Source organism: Camelina sativa, chromosome 4 (assembly GCF_000633955.1).
Source record: "Camelina sativa cultivar DH55 chromosome 4, Cs, whole genome shotgun sequence".
Taxonomy (NCBI): domain Eukaryota; kingdom Viridiplantae; phylum Streptophyta; class Magnoliopsida; order Brassicales; family Brassicaceae; genus Camelina; species Camelina sativa.
This window is the reverse complement of record NC_025688.1, coordinates 11593864-11612093: the sequence shown is the minus strand read 5'-3', so window position 1 is coordinate 11612093 and position 18230 is coordinate 11593864. Positions and strand designations below refer to the sequence as shown.

At 34.4% G+C, this 18230-nt stretch overlaps 4 protein-coding genes across 5 annotated transcripts in view; 2 read left to right on the top strand and 2 right to left on the bottom strand.

The window, feature by feature from the left end:
- LOC104780299 (protein HIRA-like) overlaps window positions 1–3130 on the bottom strand; it is a 10603-nt gene extending 7473 nt beyond the window's left edge. Inside the window, exons 1-5 of the mRNA XM_010504798.2 lie at window positions 2604–3130; window positions 1710–1985; window positions 1359–1610; window positions 798–1189; window positions 438–649 (exon numbers count right to left, since the gene is read on the bottom strand). Of these exons, the coding sequence (XP_010503100.1) occupies window positions 438–649; window positions 798–1189; window positions 1359–1610; window positions 1710–1985; window positions 2604–2711 (1240 nt within the window). The 5' untranslated portion in view covers window positions 2712–3130. The remainder of the gene's footprint in view (window positions 1–437; window positions 650–797; window positions 1190–1358; window positions 1611–1709; window positions 1986–2603) is intronic.
- Window positions 5572–8163, top strand: LOC104780298. The gene is made up of 4 exons (XM_019244618.1): window positions 5572–5793; window positions 6203–6414; window positions 7046–7307; window positions 7813–8163. Exons 1-4 carry the CDS (start codon window positions 5644–5646, stop codon window positions 8161–8163), a joined length of 975 nt encoding a protein of 324 aa, XP_019100163.1. The 5' UTR covers window positions 5572–5643.
- LOC104780297 (ABSCISIC ACID-INSENSITIVE 5-like protein 1) lies at window positions 10354–12343 on the top strand. 2 transcript variants are annotated; one of them, XM_010504797.2, is made up of 5 exons: window positions 10354–10451; window positions 10543–11387; window positions 11532–11603; window positions 11737–11766; window positions 12052–12343. In XM_010504797.2, the coding sequence occupies exons 2-5, from the start codon at window positions 10554–10556 to the stop codon at window positions 12136–12138; spliced, it is 1023 nt and encodes a 340-aa protein (XP_010503099.1). In that variant the 5' UTR covers window positions 10354–10451; window positions 10543–10553; the 3' UTR covers window positions 12139–12343. The 2 variants fall into 2 exon arrangements, with proteins under 2 accessions (XP_010503099.1, XP_019100162.1); XM_019244617.1 differs by lacking the exon at window positions 10354–10451 and having other exon boundaries at window positions 10467–11387.
- On the bottom strand, window positions 13429–15262 carry LOC104780296 (putative F-box/LRR-repeat protein 19). The gene is made up of 3 exons (XM_019244620.1): window positions 15181–15262; window positions 14358–14733; window positions 13429–13739 (listed from the first exon to the last, which is right to left on the bottom strand). The coding sequence occupies exons 2-3, from the start codon at window positions 14720–14722 to the stop codon at window positions 13607–13609; spliced, it is 498 nt and encodes a 165-aa protein (XP_019100165.1). The 5' UTR covers window positions 14723–14733; window positions 15181–15262; the 3' UTR covers window positions 13429–13606.

Sequence of the window (18230 nt, the reverse complement as noted above, 5' to 3'; positions counted from 1 at the left end):
ACGAGCTGTAATCCTTGAACGCTCTTTAAGATCAGGATTCCTGCAAACTATTTCTTTCACAGATGAATCCCTATTGCTAATCTCCACAGGAAAATCTCCATTATCTCCCGTACCAGGAGCAGCAGTGATAGCAGGCAGAAAATTTTGAGCTTGCCCAATCCCATTAACCGCGATATTATTCTCCTGTTGGGGAACTCCAACAGCTTCAGGAATGATCCTCTTTCTTCCGTCGGGCCTTCTATACACTTTTTGATTCACAGGACTAGATACCCTATTTAAGATAGATGCTTTATTTAATGTGTCACCAGTAGTAGCATCTGCTGTCTTATCCCGATCATCGACTTGCGACTTACGCCTCTTTGCAGTAATCTCAACACTAGCAGATGGTTTTGCGGTTACCTGATTTTGTTGAACATCCGATGCCGACCTCTTAGTACCTATTTGCTTTGTCAAGGCAGTTTCAAGTAATAACTGGGCTGGGCACTCAACTAAGTTTGCTTGCCGGCCTCTGACATCTCCATATCGACTTTTCTTCAATTCTTCGAGTTCAGTATCGGTAAGCCTGACGCCTAGTTCTTTTGGATCAAAGTGAATCATCGCGACTGTTCCATCCAAGGAACATGCGAAAAGTGAATATCCATCAGGACTCCTGTAATTTCCTAAGGTTAAATATATCATTTAAAAGATCAATGCACTTTTGAGACACAAACAAAAACCTATTATGAAGACATAACTGCAAATCATGAAATCACTGGATATGCAGATTTCTGAACCAAAAAACAAAGGGAAAACTTTACCATGATAGATCGACAACACTTTGCCCAAAGAAATGCTTCGCGACGAAAAGAGGACGCGCACTTCCAGTTGTCCATACAGTTACAGTACGGTCTTGACTTCCTATTGCAATAACATTGTATGACTGCAAATCTTTCCCCCCTGACTTTGATGTTCCATTGCTCCACCCAACTCGTTTAGTATCCTGGGTACTAGAGGGGGTTCTTTTAAACATTGAATTATTGAACTTAACAACAATGATTGGAGCACTATGACCTAAGAAGTCATATGCTACAGACCATTCCCCTCTTTCTAACACAGGAGCAGAATGCTTCGGCTTCTGAAACCCATGAGTGGTAGTAAGGAAGTGGCCACAAGGGGACCATCCAAGTCGCCTGAAAAATGTTGATCCAAGCTAGAAAAAAATAGATATATCAGATCCTATTAGCAGTAAACGTCCTAGGAGAACAGGGAAGCAAAAACTTTCACATAACAGAGTTGGAAACACTAATCAAATTCTTTATACAATCATTTCTTTTATGTTAAAACATTCTAACAGAATAGCTAAAACAAATATCGCATACCGATTTTGCCCAGTGACCATCTGTTCTGTGAGCCATGCCCCAGTCGCTTGTTCGCCATATTATCACAGTTTTGTCATCCGATTGGCTAGCAATAAATGACCCTATTGGATCCCAGGTTACGCCTTTGACCAAGCTCAAGTGACCCCTGAGAACAGTAGTACACATACCAGTGCGCATATTCCATATATGAACTGTATTGTCCAGACTCCCACTAGCAAGCATCGAATCATCTGGAGACCAATTAAGATCCACCTACTTCAAGGATAATTAGAAAAAAAAATATACCTCAGTTATTACATAACCACTGAAATGACCATTGAAGATAATAAAGAAAAGCAAAATGGCGTTTACCACATCGGCAGAGTGGCCCCTTAAAGTCATAACAGCTTTCCAGTTCTCAACATCGGGGGCTTCTCCACTACCAAACTCAGTGGTGCCTGAACCAGGCTTCCTCTCATGAATTTGAATCACCTGATCATCAGAACCAGATGCCACGTACCTACTGTGCTTAGCCCACCTAACACAATTGACTGAACCAAAGTGGTCACGAAGAGTTGCGAGAAGCCTCTCTTTTGTATCTATGTTTTGCAAATCCTTGTCAACAGACTTCATGTTCCATATACGGACCTATATTCATATTAACAGACTACGATTACTAAAACTACTTAGCACAATAAAGAGAAAGGTTCAGCTATGTTCACTCACTAATCAATTACAACCATGTAAGCAAAAACAGCTTAAAAACAACTTCCTAACTTTTGAAAGCAATACTCAACTAAAAATCTACTCTGTTCCATTCAATGAGGGAAAAGGATAAACAGACCTATGTCAGACACACGGGTACAATAACAAAGGATACAAAACCTACAATCTTCATCAAGCCAAGAGGAACACAAGCACTGGCATAACAAACCACAGTTTGTACTAGAATCAAAGTAATCAACATCCACAATTCATAGTGTTGAATAAGACAAACATTCGCAAATCTCAAAAGAAAGCAGCAGTACTAAATCCAAACAAGAAACAAAGATTCAAGAACCACACATGTACATACATACTAAGCAGTGAAAAAGAACCAGCCTTACGAAATCTCTAAGAAGCAGTTGCACCAATCTCGTAGCAAAGATGCATCAAATCCCAATTCAAACAAACTAGCAAACTAAGTGCAAATCAATCAATAACGAAACCACAGAACAATAAGGAAACAAAAGAAATAAAAGAAGAAGAGAAATAGAAAAAAAAAACCTTGTGGTCACCACCGCCTGTAGCAAACCTTTCACCATTAGGCTGAACATCAATAGAAAATATCTGTAACCCTTCATGTTTAACCCAAACAGGTTTCTCCGCAATCATCTCTTCTCTTCTCAATTCGAAACTAAACAGAAATCGAAAATCAGAAAAACCCCATTGAGATCACAAAACAAAGCTCGGGGAAGTTTACTAAAGGACTCAGCAAAAACAGTTCTGAACAACACGAAGAAGACGAATTCATGGACGAAACCAAAAAAAAAAACCCAGAAAGAAGATACTCTAGGAACTGGAGAATGAAGTCAATTTCGAGGTTAATTTTTTCTTTCTTCCTCCGGTAAATTTTTTTTCTTTAGAGAGGAAAAAAAAACCCTAATTTTTCGTGGTTAGAGCAGAGACAAAGTAGAAAAAAACCTAAAACAATTGGGGCTAAATGTGACAAAATTTGGAAGACAAGACTTGTGTGTTTGTGTGTTTGTGTATAATAAAACTGGATGATATGTGAGAGACAGTGAGAGAATAAAAACCCGACCTTTGGAGAAAAGAGCTATCTTCTTGTAAAAGATTCTCGATTTAATTAAGTTTTTTTTTCAATCTAAATTACAAATTACAACTTGTTTGGTATATAAGTTTATCGAACTCAAAAGAAAAAGTATTTTTAAGGATAATTAGTGGTAATGCAACTACTACTAACAATGTAGATGTTTGGCAAATGGCTTTAAGTATCTTGATTTTGGATTACTTCTTCTAGCAAACGAACCAATGCTCCTTGTTGTGACGACGACCATTGGCTGGTGGTGCTTAGTTTCTCGAATCATATATAGAGAGTCTCATGCCTAATAGCAATGCTCGACATGTACAATTCTGGACCCTTGTTCACGGCCACACATACTTTGAGGCTCAGCTAATCTTGGTCACCAATTTTCTCGAGTCCATTACCACGACCATCTGGCCCACGAGTATTATGCTCACCATAATTTTATAGGGTATCCCGGTCACATAATTTAGGGCTTTAACACCAAAAAAATATATTCTTTTGGCCATCTTTACTAAATATGTACTGTGTGGGAGTGTAGAATACTTGACATANAAAAAAAAAAAAAAAAAAAAACATTAAGGGTTTTCAAAATAAATTTACTTTTAAAAATTTTGGGCCTAAATCAAGTAAAAGCTGTGAAAACTTTAAATTTTCCGCCTGTTTTTTTTTAAGGCTTTTAATATAAATCTCAAAAAAAAAGAATTGGACTTTTTGGACTAATTTAATTAATTATTTTTAAATAGGCCTCTCTCTTTAGAAGATTAATTTTTAGAATTGACCAAAAGTCACCATGGCCAGTCACACTTCTATCTACCTTGAGCTGGACATGTTTACACCCAAAGAAACTATAATTTCCACCCAAAATAAACACCATTTTCCACCCAAAACAATAAACGGATTTCAACTAACCTATTGAGCATGTTATTTATACAATGACCTAAATTATCTTTGTCCAAGAACGAGATGAGCGATTAATCAATAACTCAAGTTACATATTTAAAATAATGACTTTTTTTACCAAAATTTTTAATAAATAATTTAAATTACATAATTTTGACAGTATAACCTAAAACATTTAATCAGTAAATCGATCGAAGTAAGGTAACATGAAGTCACAAATTTCACATTCTCACCCTAGTCGATCTACCAATCCAGAGACTATGGATCGTTTGCAAAATCTCCTACAAACTTCCACCTCTCATCCTCCTTCCACGACTTTATCTAGAATATGGGACAAATTTCACATTCCACGACTTTAAATTTTTTTACCACTTTTCTGAATTTTTTTTGTTAATAAAACTACTTCAGGATTATTGGTTGTTTTTCAAAAAAAAAACAAAAAAAAAAAAAGTAAATATCAGAAAATACTCTAACGACTTCGGAGAGGAAGAGTAGGATGTTAGCGAAAAAGATAGAGAAAACGAAAATGATAGTTTAATGGAAACAATGTGAACACTAAAATTGGATTTTTAACCATTAAAGAAAATGATTTAATCATAAAACGCAATGTATGCAAATTTATTAACATATTTGCAAGATTTTATCATGAAGTTGGCATTTTGTGATCTAGCTTCTCTTTTTCTTTTCTTTTAAAGGGTTAGGGAAGGGGTGTCTATAGGTTGACGGTTCCGGGAAAGAAGTTTCGGGTCAGGTTTGCTTCAGCGATGACTCGGCGACAGGAACCGGTAACTCCGGTCAAAGAGTTCGGAGTCGGAGCGTAACCGCAAAGAAGTCTCTTTTGTTACCGCCGGTACTAATCGCTCTAACCTTGTGTTCCCCTTACCCGTAGCAGTTCAGATCTCATTTCCCGGTCTTTGTCGCCGAAATCTTTCTCACCTTTTTGTAGCCATGGCTGTTCTCCGATGTAATCAATTACTATGCCCAGTTTGGGAAGAATGTTAATAAAANAAAAAAAAAAAAAAAAAAAAAAAAAAAAAAAAGTTGGCATTTTGTAAGTGGAAAGGGTTTGGAGTTAACTATGTCTTGATACTTAAAAGTTAAAACTAGTGTTCTCAATTGATAAGTAAGCTTTATAAGGTCAGGGCCGGATTAGCCTAAGTGAATTGCCATGAGAGGAGGCCAAATGGAGCACTAATTTTTCACACTCCTTTTTACAGTTTTTCTAGACATAGCAAAAAATATCAAGATGAATACTGATTTGAGTGGATTTTTATACAAAAACAGCAAAAAATATAAATTTTAACAAACAATTCTGTAAATTGTCCTTTCTTTCTCCGGCTCCCTCCCTCTATCCTTCAAAGCAGCTCCGAATATTCCAATGATCCCTAAAGTATTCTATTTAAAAGTTGATAATCAAACCAATAAGAGAAACCCAATCTTTGATAAAATAAAATAATACTTATTCAACAGTACTATATAATTACAATAATGATTCTACTACTAATAATTCCAGCTAGATCCCTTTCTCCCTAGTCTTAATGCTTTAACATATTTATTCTCCTTTCTTCGTTTCTCTTCTTCACGAGGTCAACACCAACAATGGCGGATCATCAAGGAAGAATCAAACTTCGAGATGGTAGATACTTGGCTTACAAGGAAAGAGGTGTCCCCAAGGATGATGCAAAGTTCACCATCGTTCTTGTTCATGGATTTGGTAGCTCCAAAGATATGAACTTCAATGTCTCACAAGTATACAATGATCCTTTATTCCTAGATCCTCTTGATTCCTATGTTTTTTTTTTTCCTGAGTCATTTTTTTTGAATTTTTTTACTTCTAAGTTCTAATCACATAGATCCAAAACTATATGCTTCAAATTCTGACAATTGAAGTGGAAAAAGAAAAAAGAAAAAACTTTCTTCTGCATTCTTTTTTGGGTTTTGGGTTCAGCATCTTCGGATTCCAGTCCATTACAAGATTCAAGAAACTGACTTCTAGAGATCACCTATGATTTTTTTTTCTTTGTGCTCTTTAATGTGGAATGTCTGAAATGTTTTTGTGTACCAAAAAAAAAAAGTAAAAATTAAGTTAGAAAATGAGATTTTATTAGACAGTAGCTGGTTGGAAGACTAATGAGGCTTGTTTTAGTTATAATCTCAGGAGCTTGTGAATGAAATTGGGATATCCTTTGTGTTATACGATCGAGCTGGTTACGGAGAAAGCGACCCAAATCCCAAACGTTCGTTGAAGAGCGAAGCCTACGATGTCGAAGAACTGGCGGATCGGTTACAGATCGGATCCAGGTTTTATTTGATCGGAATCTCAATGGGTTCGTACACTGTTTGGAGTTGCCTTAAACACATTCCTCAAAGGTAAACAAAACTAATATGTCGACTAAATAAATTTACTTATTATAATGCTTAAAAGTCAGTCTTCCAAGTCAAGACACATGTTGTAAAAATATTTCCTTCAAGATTGGCCAAATTTGTCAGAGAATTAACATGTTCAAATTCATATTGTAGGATCAATTTTTGTTTTAAAACTTTTTGACAAAAAGCTCATAACAATAACTGATGCTTTAATTTATATTTAAACCTTCACTATAGTCTATTCTATAGCACGTACACAGCTGTTTTTCTCTTCTTCCTTGTCGCACCAATAATTGTACAGTACCCAACTTAACACAGTCTATGCAACACCTTAGTCTTGTTTAGTTTGCTTTTTTTTTCTTTTTTTTTTTATATATTATATCTCATTACATAAAAAAAAATTTATTCAGGATGGTTGGTTGGATCTAATTAATTTTGATTTGATTCGGTTTCGATTAATTTAGACCTTATGAGTAGTGTAATTTCTTGGATTCGAACTCATTGATCCACATTATGCTGTTATCGAATGAATTTGACAAAAATAGTAAGAGAAATTACAAATGTAAGAATAATGTGTGTTATATTAGTTACGATCAAATTTATGGATTGTTCACAAATAAATGAAACTGAACAGGCTAGCAGGAGTGGCAATGGTGGCTCCGGTGATGAATTATAGATGGCCGTCGATTCCAAGGAGTCTGATGCAAAAAGACTACAGAAGAGAAGTGGCGAAATGGTCACTTTGGATGGCAAAGTATTTTCCGGGACTTCTACATTGGTTAGTGACTCAGAACATGTTCTCTACAACTTCGATGCTAGAGAAAAACCCTGTTTACTTCAACGACCAAGACATCGAAGTCCTCAAGCACACTAAAGGCTTCCCAATGCTCACGAAGGTTACTATTATTACTCTTTTCTTGAAGCTTTTTTCGATATATTTCATTAATTTCTAAATTATTGACTAACTTCTAAGTTCTAATTTATCACCAAATGTACGTACGCCCAATATTATCCATGACCTGATCTAGGAGAAATTTTTTTCAAAGACATGTATTTACAACCAATTAAATAATAATTTATACTATAGTTAAATTAATTATTTTAGTGTTAGTGTTGCTGATTGTTATTATAAACTGGGATTTTGAGTACTAGACGACAACAAAAAAAAATGTGATACTGAAATTAAGTATCTATCTATGAGGAAATGTATAGAATTTATTTGAATAAGTTTTGGGCTATCAAGAGTCATGTTACTTCAATTTGTTTCTGAATTTTGACAAATTCCATTTTTAGTTACAAAAATAAAGTTGTAGCAAAATCTGATAACCTTCATAATTTTTCTAAATTTCAGTTTATGAATACTCTCATATATTCATATATATTAAACACATGTGTCCACAGGAAAAGTTACGAGAACATGACGTGTTCGAAACGCTGAGAAGCGATTTTTTGGTAGCCTTTGACGAGTGGGACTTCGACCCGACAGACCTACCCAACCCGTTTTTGTCTGAACCCAAAACTATCTCATCTTCTGTTCAAATATGGCAAGGCTACGAAGACAAAGTGATACCGTTTCAGCTGCAAAGATGTTTGTGCCGCAAGCTTCCATGGATTAGGTACCATGAGGTCCCTAAAGGAGGCCACCTAATCGTGCACTACGATGGAGTTTGCGATGCGATTTTAAAATCACTTCTTTTAGGAGAAGATCTCCCAATGTACAGACCAAAATCTGTGATCACTGAGCCACCTTAGAGACTAAGTCATTATTTCTAATTTATTCGTTTTCTTGCTTGATTTTGATTGACAAACATCAAATTTGTGTTTGTAAAATATTTATATTTTTGACATATTTATTTTATCCACTACAAGAAAAAGAAAATTGTCTATGGGCATTTTTGTCCTAAATTCATAGTAATGACTGATTTTCGATAGAATTTGATCCGTTAATATTGATCTATTATAATTGGTATATAGTAAATTTAAAGTGTTTTTAAAAAAGAAAATATAGTGTATAGGTTTAATAACACTTCACATATTAAGATAATTGATAATCAAGCTTATTATTTTCATCTAACACCCAAGTTGTTTAGAATTTCAATGTATTTTGTAATGTTGTAACAAATTCATCTAGATCGCAATATAAAATAAATAATTTATTAAAAAAAATCTAACTTTTAGTAAAAGAAAAAAACTTTCAACTTTCAATTAGTTCATTTTGTCTGAATTTGCATGTATCTTTGTTTGATAAAGTAACGCTCGAATATGATTGAGTCCATGCCGAGTTTCAGGAGAAAGTAATGCAAAACAAATCTTGATTTCTGGCAGAAATAAGTGAAAGAATTTAAAGTTTCCTTTAAAAAAACTATTGTCTTATTATATCAACTAATAAAAATGTTAGTTAATTATTTTTTGTCAACAAGCTTTGCTAAATAAACTAATTTTAATATCAAAATATTTAATTTTTGATGCTTAATAATTTTATCAAAATAAGATAACGACAAAATTTAGATAATAACAATGTTTTTGCTAGTAAAAGTGAAGTATTTTGATTTTACTTCATTTAAAAATATTGAAAAATAACCTGATTATTATTTATTAAACATACATTTGGATGTGAATTGCAATCCATAAAATTTGTGCACAAAACTGTCACAAATCTAGTCGCTGGAAAAGGCCCTATGGTTATTATCACAAATCTAGATTTGCCCTCCAAAACGGTCTCGAAACTAATGTTACCATATGTTAATAAACTTTGTTTTCAGTTAATATTTTTTGATTTTGTAAATTTCTTAAAATTATTCAGTAATTTAAATTAAATTTACTTAAATAATACATACAACAACATCTACACACAAAAAAATATTATCCATCACTTTTTTGGTCAACTGCTACCCATCATTTTTTATATAAAATTAAATCTTTTTTATAGTAACTCAACACATGTATCTATCTACAGTTTTCACTATATATCTTTTTGTACTGAAAATGACATCATATTACATTGTAACTCAATTTCGTACATGTTACCAATCGAAGCCATAGCTTATCAGTCATTATGATAATATTTTTCTAACATGTGTTTAGTTCTGTCTCTCTTTTCATTATTTTGTCAAATTCATGTCTTATTTTGATTCTATTATTCGCTACTTTTTATCAACTGATGCTATTCATCAAATTTTCAAAACTATAAAAAGTGATATAAATTTTGGATTAGTTACTTACTACCATTAACAATCTTCAACAACAAAATAACATTTTCTAATTTATCTTATTTATTAAAAGTTAAAACGTTACTTACTTCTTCACATTGCCCTGACATCATCTAGATGCAGCACCTGTGAAAGCAAGCAGCACTTATTTACGCCAATACATCTAAATTTATTTGTTTGTATTGTGTTAAGGTTGTAGCTTTAAGAAAACGCTTATAATCTTCTAGAAGTTATATTCCATGCATATACGACATATTGTCAAACATATCAAATGTATTGTAAACGTGTAGAATATATACTGTAAATTCTTGCAATATAAAACTATTGTGCTATATATATTACTACTATTAGGCGACACTCAACCAAACGTTACCGATAGGATTCAATGAATAACCAATTAGCTACGAGGTAAAAATTCCGTATACGAGTGAAAAAATAAGATAACACAATTTCGCAAGAAGGATATAAGATAGATTTTTAGCAGAACGTTTGAGACCAGTGTCATGGACGTGTCAATCGATAAACAAAGAAGCAAAAATAATAGAATCCAGATTCGACGTACCATATAAATCAATGTCAAAATATTTTATTTTTATTTTGGTAGCTTTTGTCAGTTACAATTTACACTCTTCTACTTCACTACTACTCCAATAAACGTGTTTTTATAATTAAAAAAATGAAAATAAATATCACAGTCGCATGCATGCATATTGCATATATATCTACACCATTGTAGACTCCGCCTCTTCTTCACTTTAAAAGTATCAGTTTCCACTGACACAATCCTAAACTATTTCCCCTTCTTCCTTCTTACAACTTTTTTTTTTCAAGGTAGCAAAACTTATCTTTTTCTTTTTTGTAGTACTTTGGTAACATTTGTTTCCTACATATGAATGCATGTTAACAATTTCAAGATTTCTAGGTGTTCAAACGATGTCTGCTGTTTTTGAAACGGAGACTTCAATCTTCCATATGTACAACCATGACCTCCCGCAAACGCAAATGCAAACGTTTGTGCAAGAACCCGTGGAGGAGGCACCGGTTGCTAGACAAAACTCGATCTTGTCGCTAACTCTTGACGAGATTCAGATGAAAAGCGGCAAGAGCTTCGGGGCGATGAACATGGACGAGTTCCTAGCGAACTTGTGGACGACCGTTGAAGAAAACGACAACAACGGAGGAGGAGGAGGAGGAAGTGTGGCTCACCACGGGGAGAAGCCGGCGGTGCTGCCACGGCAAGGTTCGTTGTCCCTCCCGGTTCCTTTGTGCAAGAAGACCGTGGACGAGGTTTGGCTCGAGATACAAAACGGTGTACAACAGCATCACCGTTCGTCAACTTCCCGTCAAAACTCCGACGAAGATATCCGCCGGCAACAAACCCTTGGTGAGATCACTCTCGAGGATTTTCTTGTTAAGGCTGGTGTTGTACAAGAACCATTGAAGACAACCATGAGGATGTCCAGTGCTGATTTTGATTATAATAACCCGGAGTTTGGAGTCGGTTTACATTGTCAGAACCAAAACAATTACGCTGATAACCGGTCGGTTTACAAAGAAAACCGGCCGTATTACTCGGTTTTGGGAGACTCTTCAAGCTGTATGACCGGGAATGGGAGGATCAGTAATAATCAATACATAACCGGTTTAGATGCTTTTAGGATCAAGAAACGGATCATTGACGGTCCACCTGAGGTTTTGATGGAACGGAGACAACGCCGGATGATCAAAAACGGCGAATCTGCGGCTCGGTCTCGTGCCAGGAGACAAGTAAGTCGGAGTTCAATTATGAACCAAAAAAAATATAGAAACTGCACTTTGTATAACATGAACTAGGGTCATTTGGTTAAATTCTGGTTTGCAATTTTATTTCTTTTTGGTTATGCTAATACGGTTTCCCTCTTTAATTTATAGGCTTATACTGTGGAATTGGAGTTGGAAGTGCACAACCTTACCGAAGAAAACACGAAGCTGAAGGAAACTGTGGTAATTTTTAATTCCTTGTTAAAACATTATTATAATTCCACTACTAGCTAGTGTTTGCCCAAAAAAAAAAAAGCTAGTACTGTTCGCTTATTTGAAAAATAATGTCATATTAACCATTTTTTATAAATGCTAGGAGGAGAATGAGAAGAAAAGAAGACAAGAGGTAATTAACATTCCAATTTCCATTTGTACTAAAACGGTTACTTAACGAATATATAGTATGATTTATCAGAATACATCATTTTGGATTTATGTGTGGATATTGGTGGATTCAAAGTTGACTTTATACTATTAGGAGTTTGCATGGGTTTTGTAAAGAGCGTTTTTTTTTTTGTAAAAAGCGTTATAAAGTAACAATATCGTTATCCAACAAATATTTTACAAAATTAATGCGTTTTGTTTTTGAAAACTTTAATGATAATTAATTAATGAATTGGCATATATGTAGATAATAAATAGAAGCAAACATGTGACAAAAGAGAAGAGCGGAGACAAATTGAGAAAGATTCGGAGGATGGCTAGCGCCGGGTGGTAGATAAGAAAGATATCAGATATGAGAGTTTGTGTAATTTACATATAATATTATATTTGGTCATTTCAATCTATACAAATATATAAATATTTATATATCTATTTGTGTAAAGGATCATCTATTTATATATACTCATAAATAACGTATCTCCGGATACTTATTTTCCTTCTTATGAAAGTGTGTAATGATTTGAAAATTGAATTGAGCCTTTGTGTGTAAATTCGTATAAGAGGTAAATAAGTTAATTTCGTTACTAAAAGTTACATCAATCTGTCATCCCCTTCTTCATCAATTTTAAACTGCAACTCCTCAGCTTCTTCTTCTTTTTCTTCTCCTCTAAATCGTTAGCTTTCTACTTGTCGTCAGTACCACCGTTGCTGCTTTCTCCTTGCTGTCACCACCACCGTCGCTGCTTTCCTTCAATCTCTCCAACTCCTTTCAAATCAGAATCAGATGAAATTTGTGATTTTGTGATACTTATAGGAAAACTGCTCCTCAAGTGAAAACCATTATACCATCACCACTTGGTTTTAAAAGACAAACTTTTGTGAAACAAAAAAAAATATAATCTAATAATTTTCTTACAAATTAAAAGAATTTTTTGTTGTCAAATGAAAAACCAATAAAATGAGAAGATAAAAGAAACCCCCAAAAAAGAGTTCAACTGAAATGTTCATTTCAAATTCAACCAAGGAGGAAAAGAATAGTATTATTACAAAACCATAAGAGATTATTAAAAGAATAAAGCTCTAAACTTCGGCTTCTTGATCTCCTTCAAATTCTTCAAAGTCGAGGTACTTTTAATCACACCATACCTCGTCAAGTTTTGACACCCAAACAAGTCAAGATACTCTAGTTTTGGACATCGTTTACAAATATTGGCAAGAGCTTTATCAGTTACTGTTAAGAATCGAAGTTCCAGTTGCTTAAGTTGTTGCATATGACACCCAATCCCATGAGAATCAACATTTCCTATAGGAATGATAGGTAGATTCTCCACGTAGTTTTCTAAAGACTCGAACCTCGAGACCTCGGATAGTGCCGTAAAATTTTGTTTTATAATCTGAAGATTCTTGCAGTTCTTACCAAACATTTCCATACACCGAGAAGATAATGCATAAGAGCAGCTGATATCAAGTTCCATGATTTTAGGGCACTTTAAAGCTATCTTTTCCATTGATCTATCTGTAACATTTGGGCAATGATTAACCCAAAGTACCTCAAGATGAGGGCATCTACAATTAAGGTCAATTAAACAATATGGAATTTGATAAGATTTTCATATACCGAGAATATTTTCAAATTCAGGAAGGACGTCCTATTTCCCCCTCGGAACTATCATATCGTACCAGATTCACATCGAACTTTGATCTCGTTTTATATCTCCCACAAACTTAAGTGCTCCAACTATTTCTTCCCGAATTGATAGTTCTATTGCTATTTCTCCAATTTTTTTGGTTTAAACGGTTTATTAACCAAATCTAATAAAACCGACACAAATCCAGTATAAAACCAATTTTTTAAACCAGACAAACATTAAAAACTTGACCCAACCGTAAACAATCTGATCCAAGATCTTCTTCTTCTTCACCCGGTTCTTCAAGCTAAAAAAAATATCCACAACAAAAGAATTCTTATATCACTCAAAATCATATGCATAAAAATATATCTAAGAACAAATGATTCCAAAGAGCAACGAATCAAGCTTCATGCTTCACACAGCACTCAAAATCAGATGTTAGCTCATAAAACAACAAGGTCAAGCTAAGTTCTAAAGAGATGAGAACTCAATAGTTTCGAGCTTTATTCTTTTAATAATCTCTTATGGATATTTTCGTGATTGCATATTATTCTTGATGCGATTATCTCTTTTAATAATCTAATCGATTTAAAGAGATGAGAACGCAACAAGGTAATCGATTTTAATAATCGCATTATTACAAAACCTAATATTAATAATCGCATCATAAATCATGTCTTGATGCGATTATCTCTTTTAATAATCTCTTATGAACTCAATAGTTTCAACCTAATATTAAAATCGATTAAGAAGGATGAGTTTCCATCTGGTCTCGAAATAAATTTGTTGGGTGGATAGACTCATATAACTTATATATTACTTCAAGACATTCAATGCATGATACCATTCTAATATAATTAGATCAAAACTTTCATGGAATCAAGCAAAAATATAAAATATCATATTTTTTCCATAGACGTACCTATCAGCGACATACGAGAGAGATTCATCTGTGCAGTGTCTCACCCGAATCTCTTTGAGACAGCCCTTGCTTCGTTCAACAACAGACATGAGCATGGAGTCGATGTTTTTCGAAAATTCAAAACTCCACCGGTTGCATGTTTCGGTGGAAGTTAGAAACCAAGTTTCAAGATCGAATACCAAGTTGAGCAACGGGTCATTGCACACGTCCCTCCACGTCTTGCAAACCAACATAGGTGCATTCCACCTTTGTTCCATGCCCAACCGTGAGAATATATCGATGAGGCATTCCCAAGTCAGCTCAGTCCAGTCAGGGACGAGTTCTGCTTCCATCTTTGCATTTGCTTCGCCGTTGTTGACTTCCATGAAATTGAAAGCTTTGACAAAATAGAGTTCTTTCAGTTTGACTTATGTTAAACAATAACAAAATATAAGAGAAATGGAAACTAAAAAGAAAATGTATAAAAATGCATTTTCTTTAGTCCTCTATGAAACATTTATTTTAAGTTTTTAACACAGTTTTTTTTCTTCTGCTAAATACAAATCTACATTCAATCAAAAAAATGATAAACTAATAATCAGTTTATGACACCATTTTACGAACTTAGTAGCTGAAGGATGAAGGTTTTGAAAACATGTAAAGATTCAAAATTTAGATCTCTGTATTGGGTATTGTTTTATTACTGAAATCTTGAAACAAAACATGTAGATTTCTTTTCTACTTTATACAAAAATATCTTGGACAAAGTCAAAATAAATTCAATAATCTCGATAAGATAGAGAAAAGAATATTCTTAAAGATACTGGAAAGAGCAAAGATTTACCTCTAGCGTCGCCGCACAGAACGAAGAAGGAGAGTCAAAAACTTGTCCCAACTATTGACTAGGGTTTTAAAAGGTAGAGGACGATTCATTAAAAAGCTAAATGTATTTTTCTAAATTGGGTTCGACGTATGGTAAAGCCCAATACCATTTGTAAGTAACTTCGAAATGAACATATTATGGGCCAGTTTGGTAAGAGTAAATTTTTGTGGGTCAAATTTAGATTTTATAACATAAAAGAATTACACCTCATGAGAAATTGATCACAAAGCACAAATCTGAATATAGCTAAAAAAAACATCGACAACATTTTTTTGAATAACGCATGAACTAGGAGAAAAACTCTAAGAAAGAGGCACTTAAACAACTTGTATTTTAGATGAGTCGTTTTAACTCATTAATAATACCATTTGAGATGATGAGACAAATAAGAAAATATAAGAACTTGAAAACTAAAAAATATAATCAAAATCGATGTTAAACATTGAATTTTCACCTATTTTCATTATCATTTGAATAATTTTTTAATAAATCTTTAGTGCAGTTTTTATGCTTTTCGACCACATTTCCACCGTTTGTACTTTTGTAGTCTAAAATCTCTTTTATGGTTATATAGATAAAATGAAAAGAAAATAAAGCAAATCAAGTGTTTCACGAATCAGAACGTCTTTCATGTGGACCAAATGGCTACCATGATGAAACATTCTTAGTCACATTTGGAGCCGTAATTGATCAAACATAAAAATTTCTTTCCCCAATATTGATCCAAGAATGTATTTTACAAATTCATACCACTCATACTAGCACCTTATCACAAAATCACTGACGTAAATAACTCAACAAGAACATCTTAAGGAATGAAGAGAGGTTATATCTTAGAACAAATCCATTACAACCTCATGCGTAGAGAGTAAAACAAGTCAAATTGATGACTTAAACCAAGTGCTGAGTGGGAAGAAAACTAGTAGGTATTGTTTTATTTTAATTTTAGTTTCTTAAATATTGATGGCTATAGGTTTTTTGTCTCAAGAAAAAAAACATGAAAATATATCATAACTAGAATGATAGATCTACAATATGAAACGATCAAACTCATGCAAAATCAAAAAACATTTATGGCTATATCACTTCGAGGATCGATTGATTTCCATCAAGAATTGTGGTGGTGGCAATATCAATGATGGAGTGATGATGGTGTTAATGGTGATAAGCGTGGCAGTGACAATGGTGGTGATGGTCAATACAAAAAAAAGTGAATATTGTGAAGGAAAATTTGTGACCATTTGTTTGGTTATAATATTATGACGATTTACATACGAACGTGTGATGTATTTAAAATGGTCATAAATATGTCTGTAAAGCTCCCGAACCGTCCTATGGCTGGAACTACCCAAAACGGTCTTGGGACGCTATTTTAAAAATAGTCATTAACAATCCGGCCGAGGTTCAAAAACCCATTTCAAAACTTAGTCAGTCCATCAATGCTATTTCCCACCACTTTAGATACCACTTAGGCTTTTCAACCCTCTTGATGCTCAAGCGTTGAGTCGACCCGGACTAGATCATTATGAGTTATTACTCGTATTCAAATATAAAACCGAGATTTTCATTAAAATAAAATATTTCACATAGTTTAACAAAAAGACTTGACAAGTTGGTGTCCAAGCCTTATGCCAAGAAGATTATACATTTTTTTTACATAAAAGACATACTTTTTCTTTACACAAAGGCACACATATCTACTTCCGGGCTCCTAGCGTCTAACACGCCCTCTAGCTCCCCACTACTGGTTACCTGCAGGACAAATATTATCATAAGTAATCTAAGATTACTTAATGAGTTTCAGGGGTCCTTACAGAAAATTAGATTCCCATCCCAACCCCAAATCAACAAGGAATAAATCAAACACTCAATAAATCAACACAAACATCAGAGAAAGCATGCGAAAGGTAATAAACCAAATAAAACTAAATGCAAACAATCAAACAACATGCAAACTTGAATAAAAAGAAAATAAGTTTTTAAATAAGTTTACTAGGGCCCAGATATGCCACCATTCGCTTTTTCGCCTCATAACACCCGCATTGCAACCACAAAGGCATGCAACCGGAAACCCCTCTTTATACTATACCGTCGTGAAGACAGCTCCAGCCATGGTAGCTAACCAAGTCTCTCCGAGCAATCAACATGCATCGCAGTACTCAAGACTGGGTGCATGTTGAGATTCACTTAATGCGAAGGTCAGCCATATCCCTGTATTAGCATGCTTATGGCTGTCTGACCCCTTTACACAACGACACATGCTAAGACCATTCCATCCGATGATAGTTAAGTTTACAAGCCTTATAGAACTTGTAAATCACTAAGTATCACCACTACACCTCACATGCAATATATTAAATGTGCAGATCGGCGATCATGCACATGATATACCATGGAGTACATGCCACACTTAGCAACCAACCCCAAAGCAAACTTCAAGAAAATCACACAAGAAATTCAAGAAAGATGCAACTATATGCACATGCAAGCTGACACTAGATCGAGTTGTTAACTCCGATCTAATTCAGATCTATGCTTCCTGAACTCACAAATTGTCGAAGATCACAAGTGGAAACCATTGGAATCCTTGGAGGCTTCAACACTTCTTCGCAGATGCAGCAGCTGATCGGTGAGGCTTCAACACTTAGTGAAAACTTCACTACTTTACTCTCTTCTCCCTTTTACTCACTCTCTTTCTCTCTTAGCAGACTTCGGGCGAATAAAAACTTTCTCTCTTCTTCCACAATGAAGAGAAGTGTTGTATTTATAGGAGCCTGGGCGAAGCTCACAACGCCATACGCAGGAGATGAGGTGTCGCAAAGACATTCTTCAGACACATGTGAGTTGACACCTCAAAGGGTGAGGTGTCATTCCCTCATTCTCTCAAGTCGCATGCAAAATGGAGGAATATTCCTCTCCACTAACATTTTCGACTTAAATAAAACTTAGTGGAAAATTCTCACTTAGTACTAATTTGTGATTATTTTAATCATTTAGTGGAAATTCCACTA

Excerpts from the sequence above, each read along its gene's own strand:
- LOC104780297 (XM_019244617.1), top strand. The coding sequence starts at position 10,518 with ATGTTAACAATTTCAAGATTTCTAGGTGTTCAAACGATGTCTGCTGTT. Across the intron at positions 11,388-11,531 it reads GGTCTCGTGCCAGGAGACAA|GCTTATACTGTGGAATTGGA; the intron begins GTAAGTCGGAGT and ends TTTAATTTATAG. Across the intron at positions 11,604-11,736 it reads CGAAGCTGAAGGAAACTGTG|GAGGAGAATGAGAAGAAAAG; the intron begins GTAATTTTTAAT and ends TATAAATGCTAG.
- LOC104780296 (XM_019244620.1), bottom strand. The coding sequence starts at position 14,722 with ATGGAAGTCAACAACGGCGAAGCAAATGCAAAGATGGAAGCAGAACTC. Across the intron at positions 13,740-14,357 it reads CTCTCGTATGTCGCTGATAG|CTTGAAGAACCGGGTGAAGA; the intron begins GTACGTCTATGG and ends TATTTTTTTTAG.
- LOC104780298 (XM_019244618.1), top strand. The coding sequence starts at position 5,644 with ATGGCGGATCATCAAGGAAGAATCAAACTTCGAGATGGTAGATACTTG. Across the intron at positions 5,794-6,202 it reads TGAACTTCAATGTCTCACAA|GAGCTTGTGAATGAAATTGG; the intron begins GTATACAATGAT and ends TTATAATCTCAG. Across the intron at positions 6,415-7,045 it reads CTTAAACACATTCCTCAAAG|GCTAGCAGGAGTGGCAATGG; the intron begins GTAAACAAAACT and ends GAAACTGAACAG.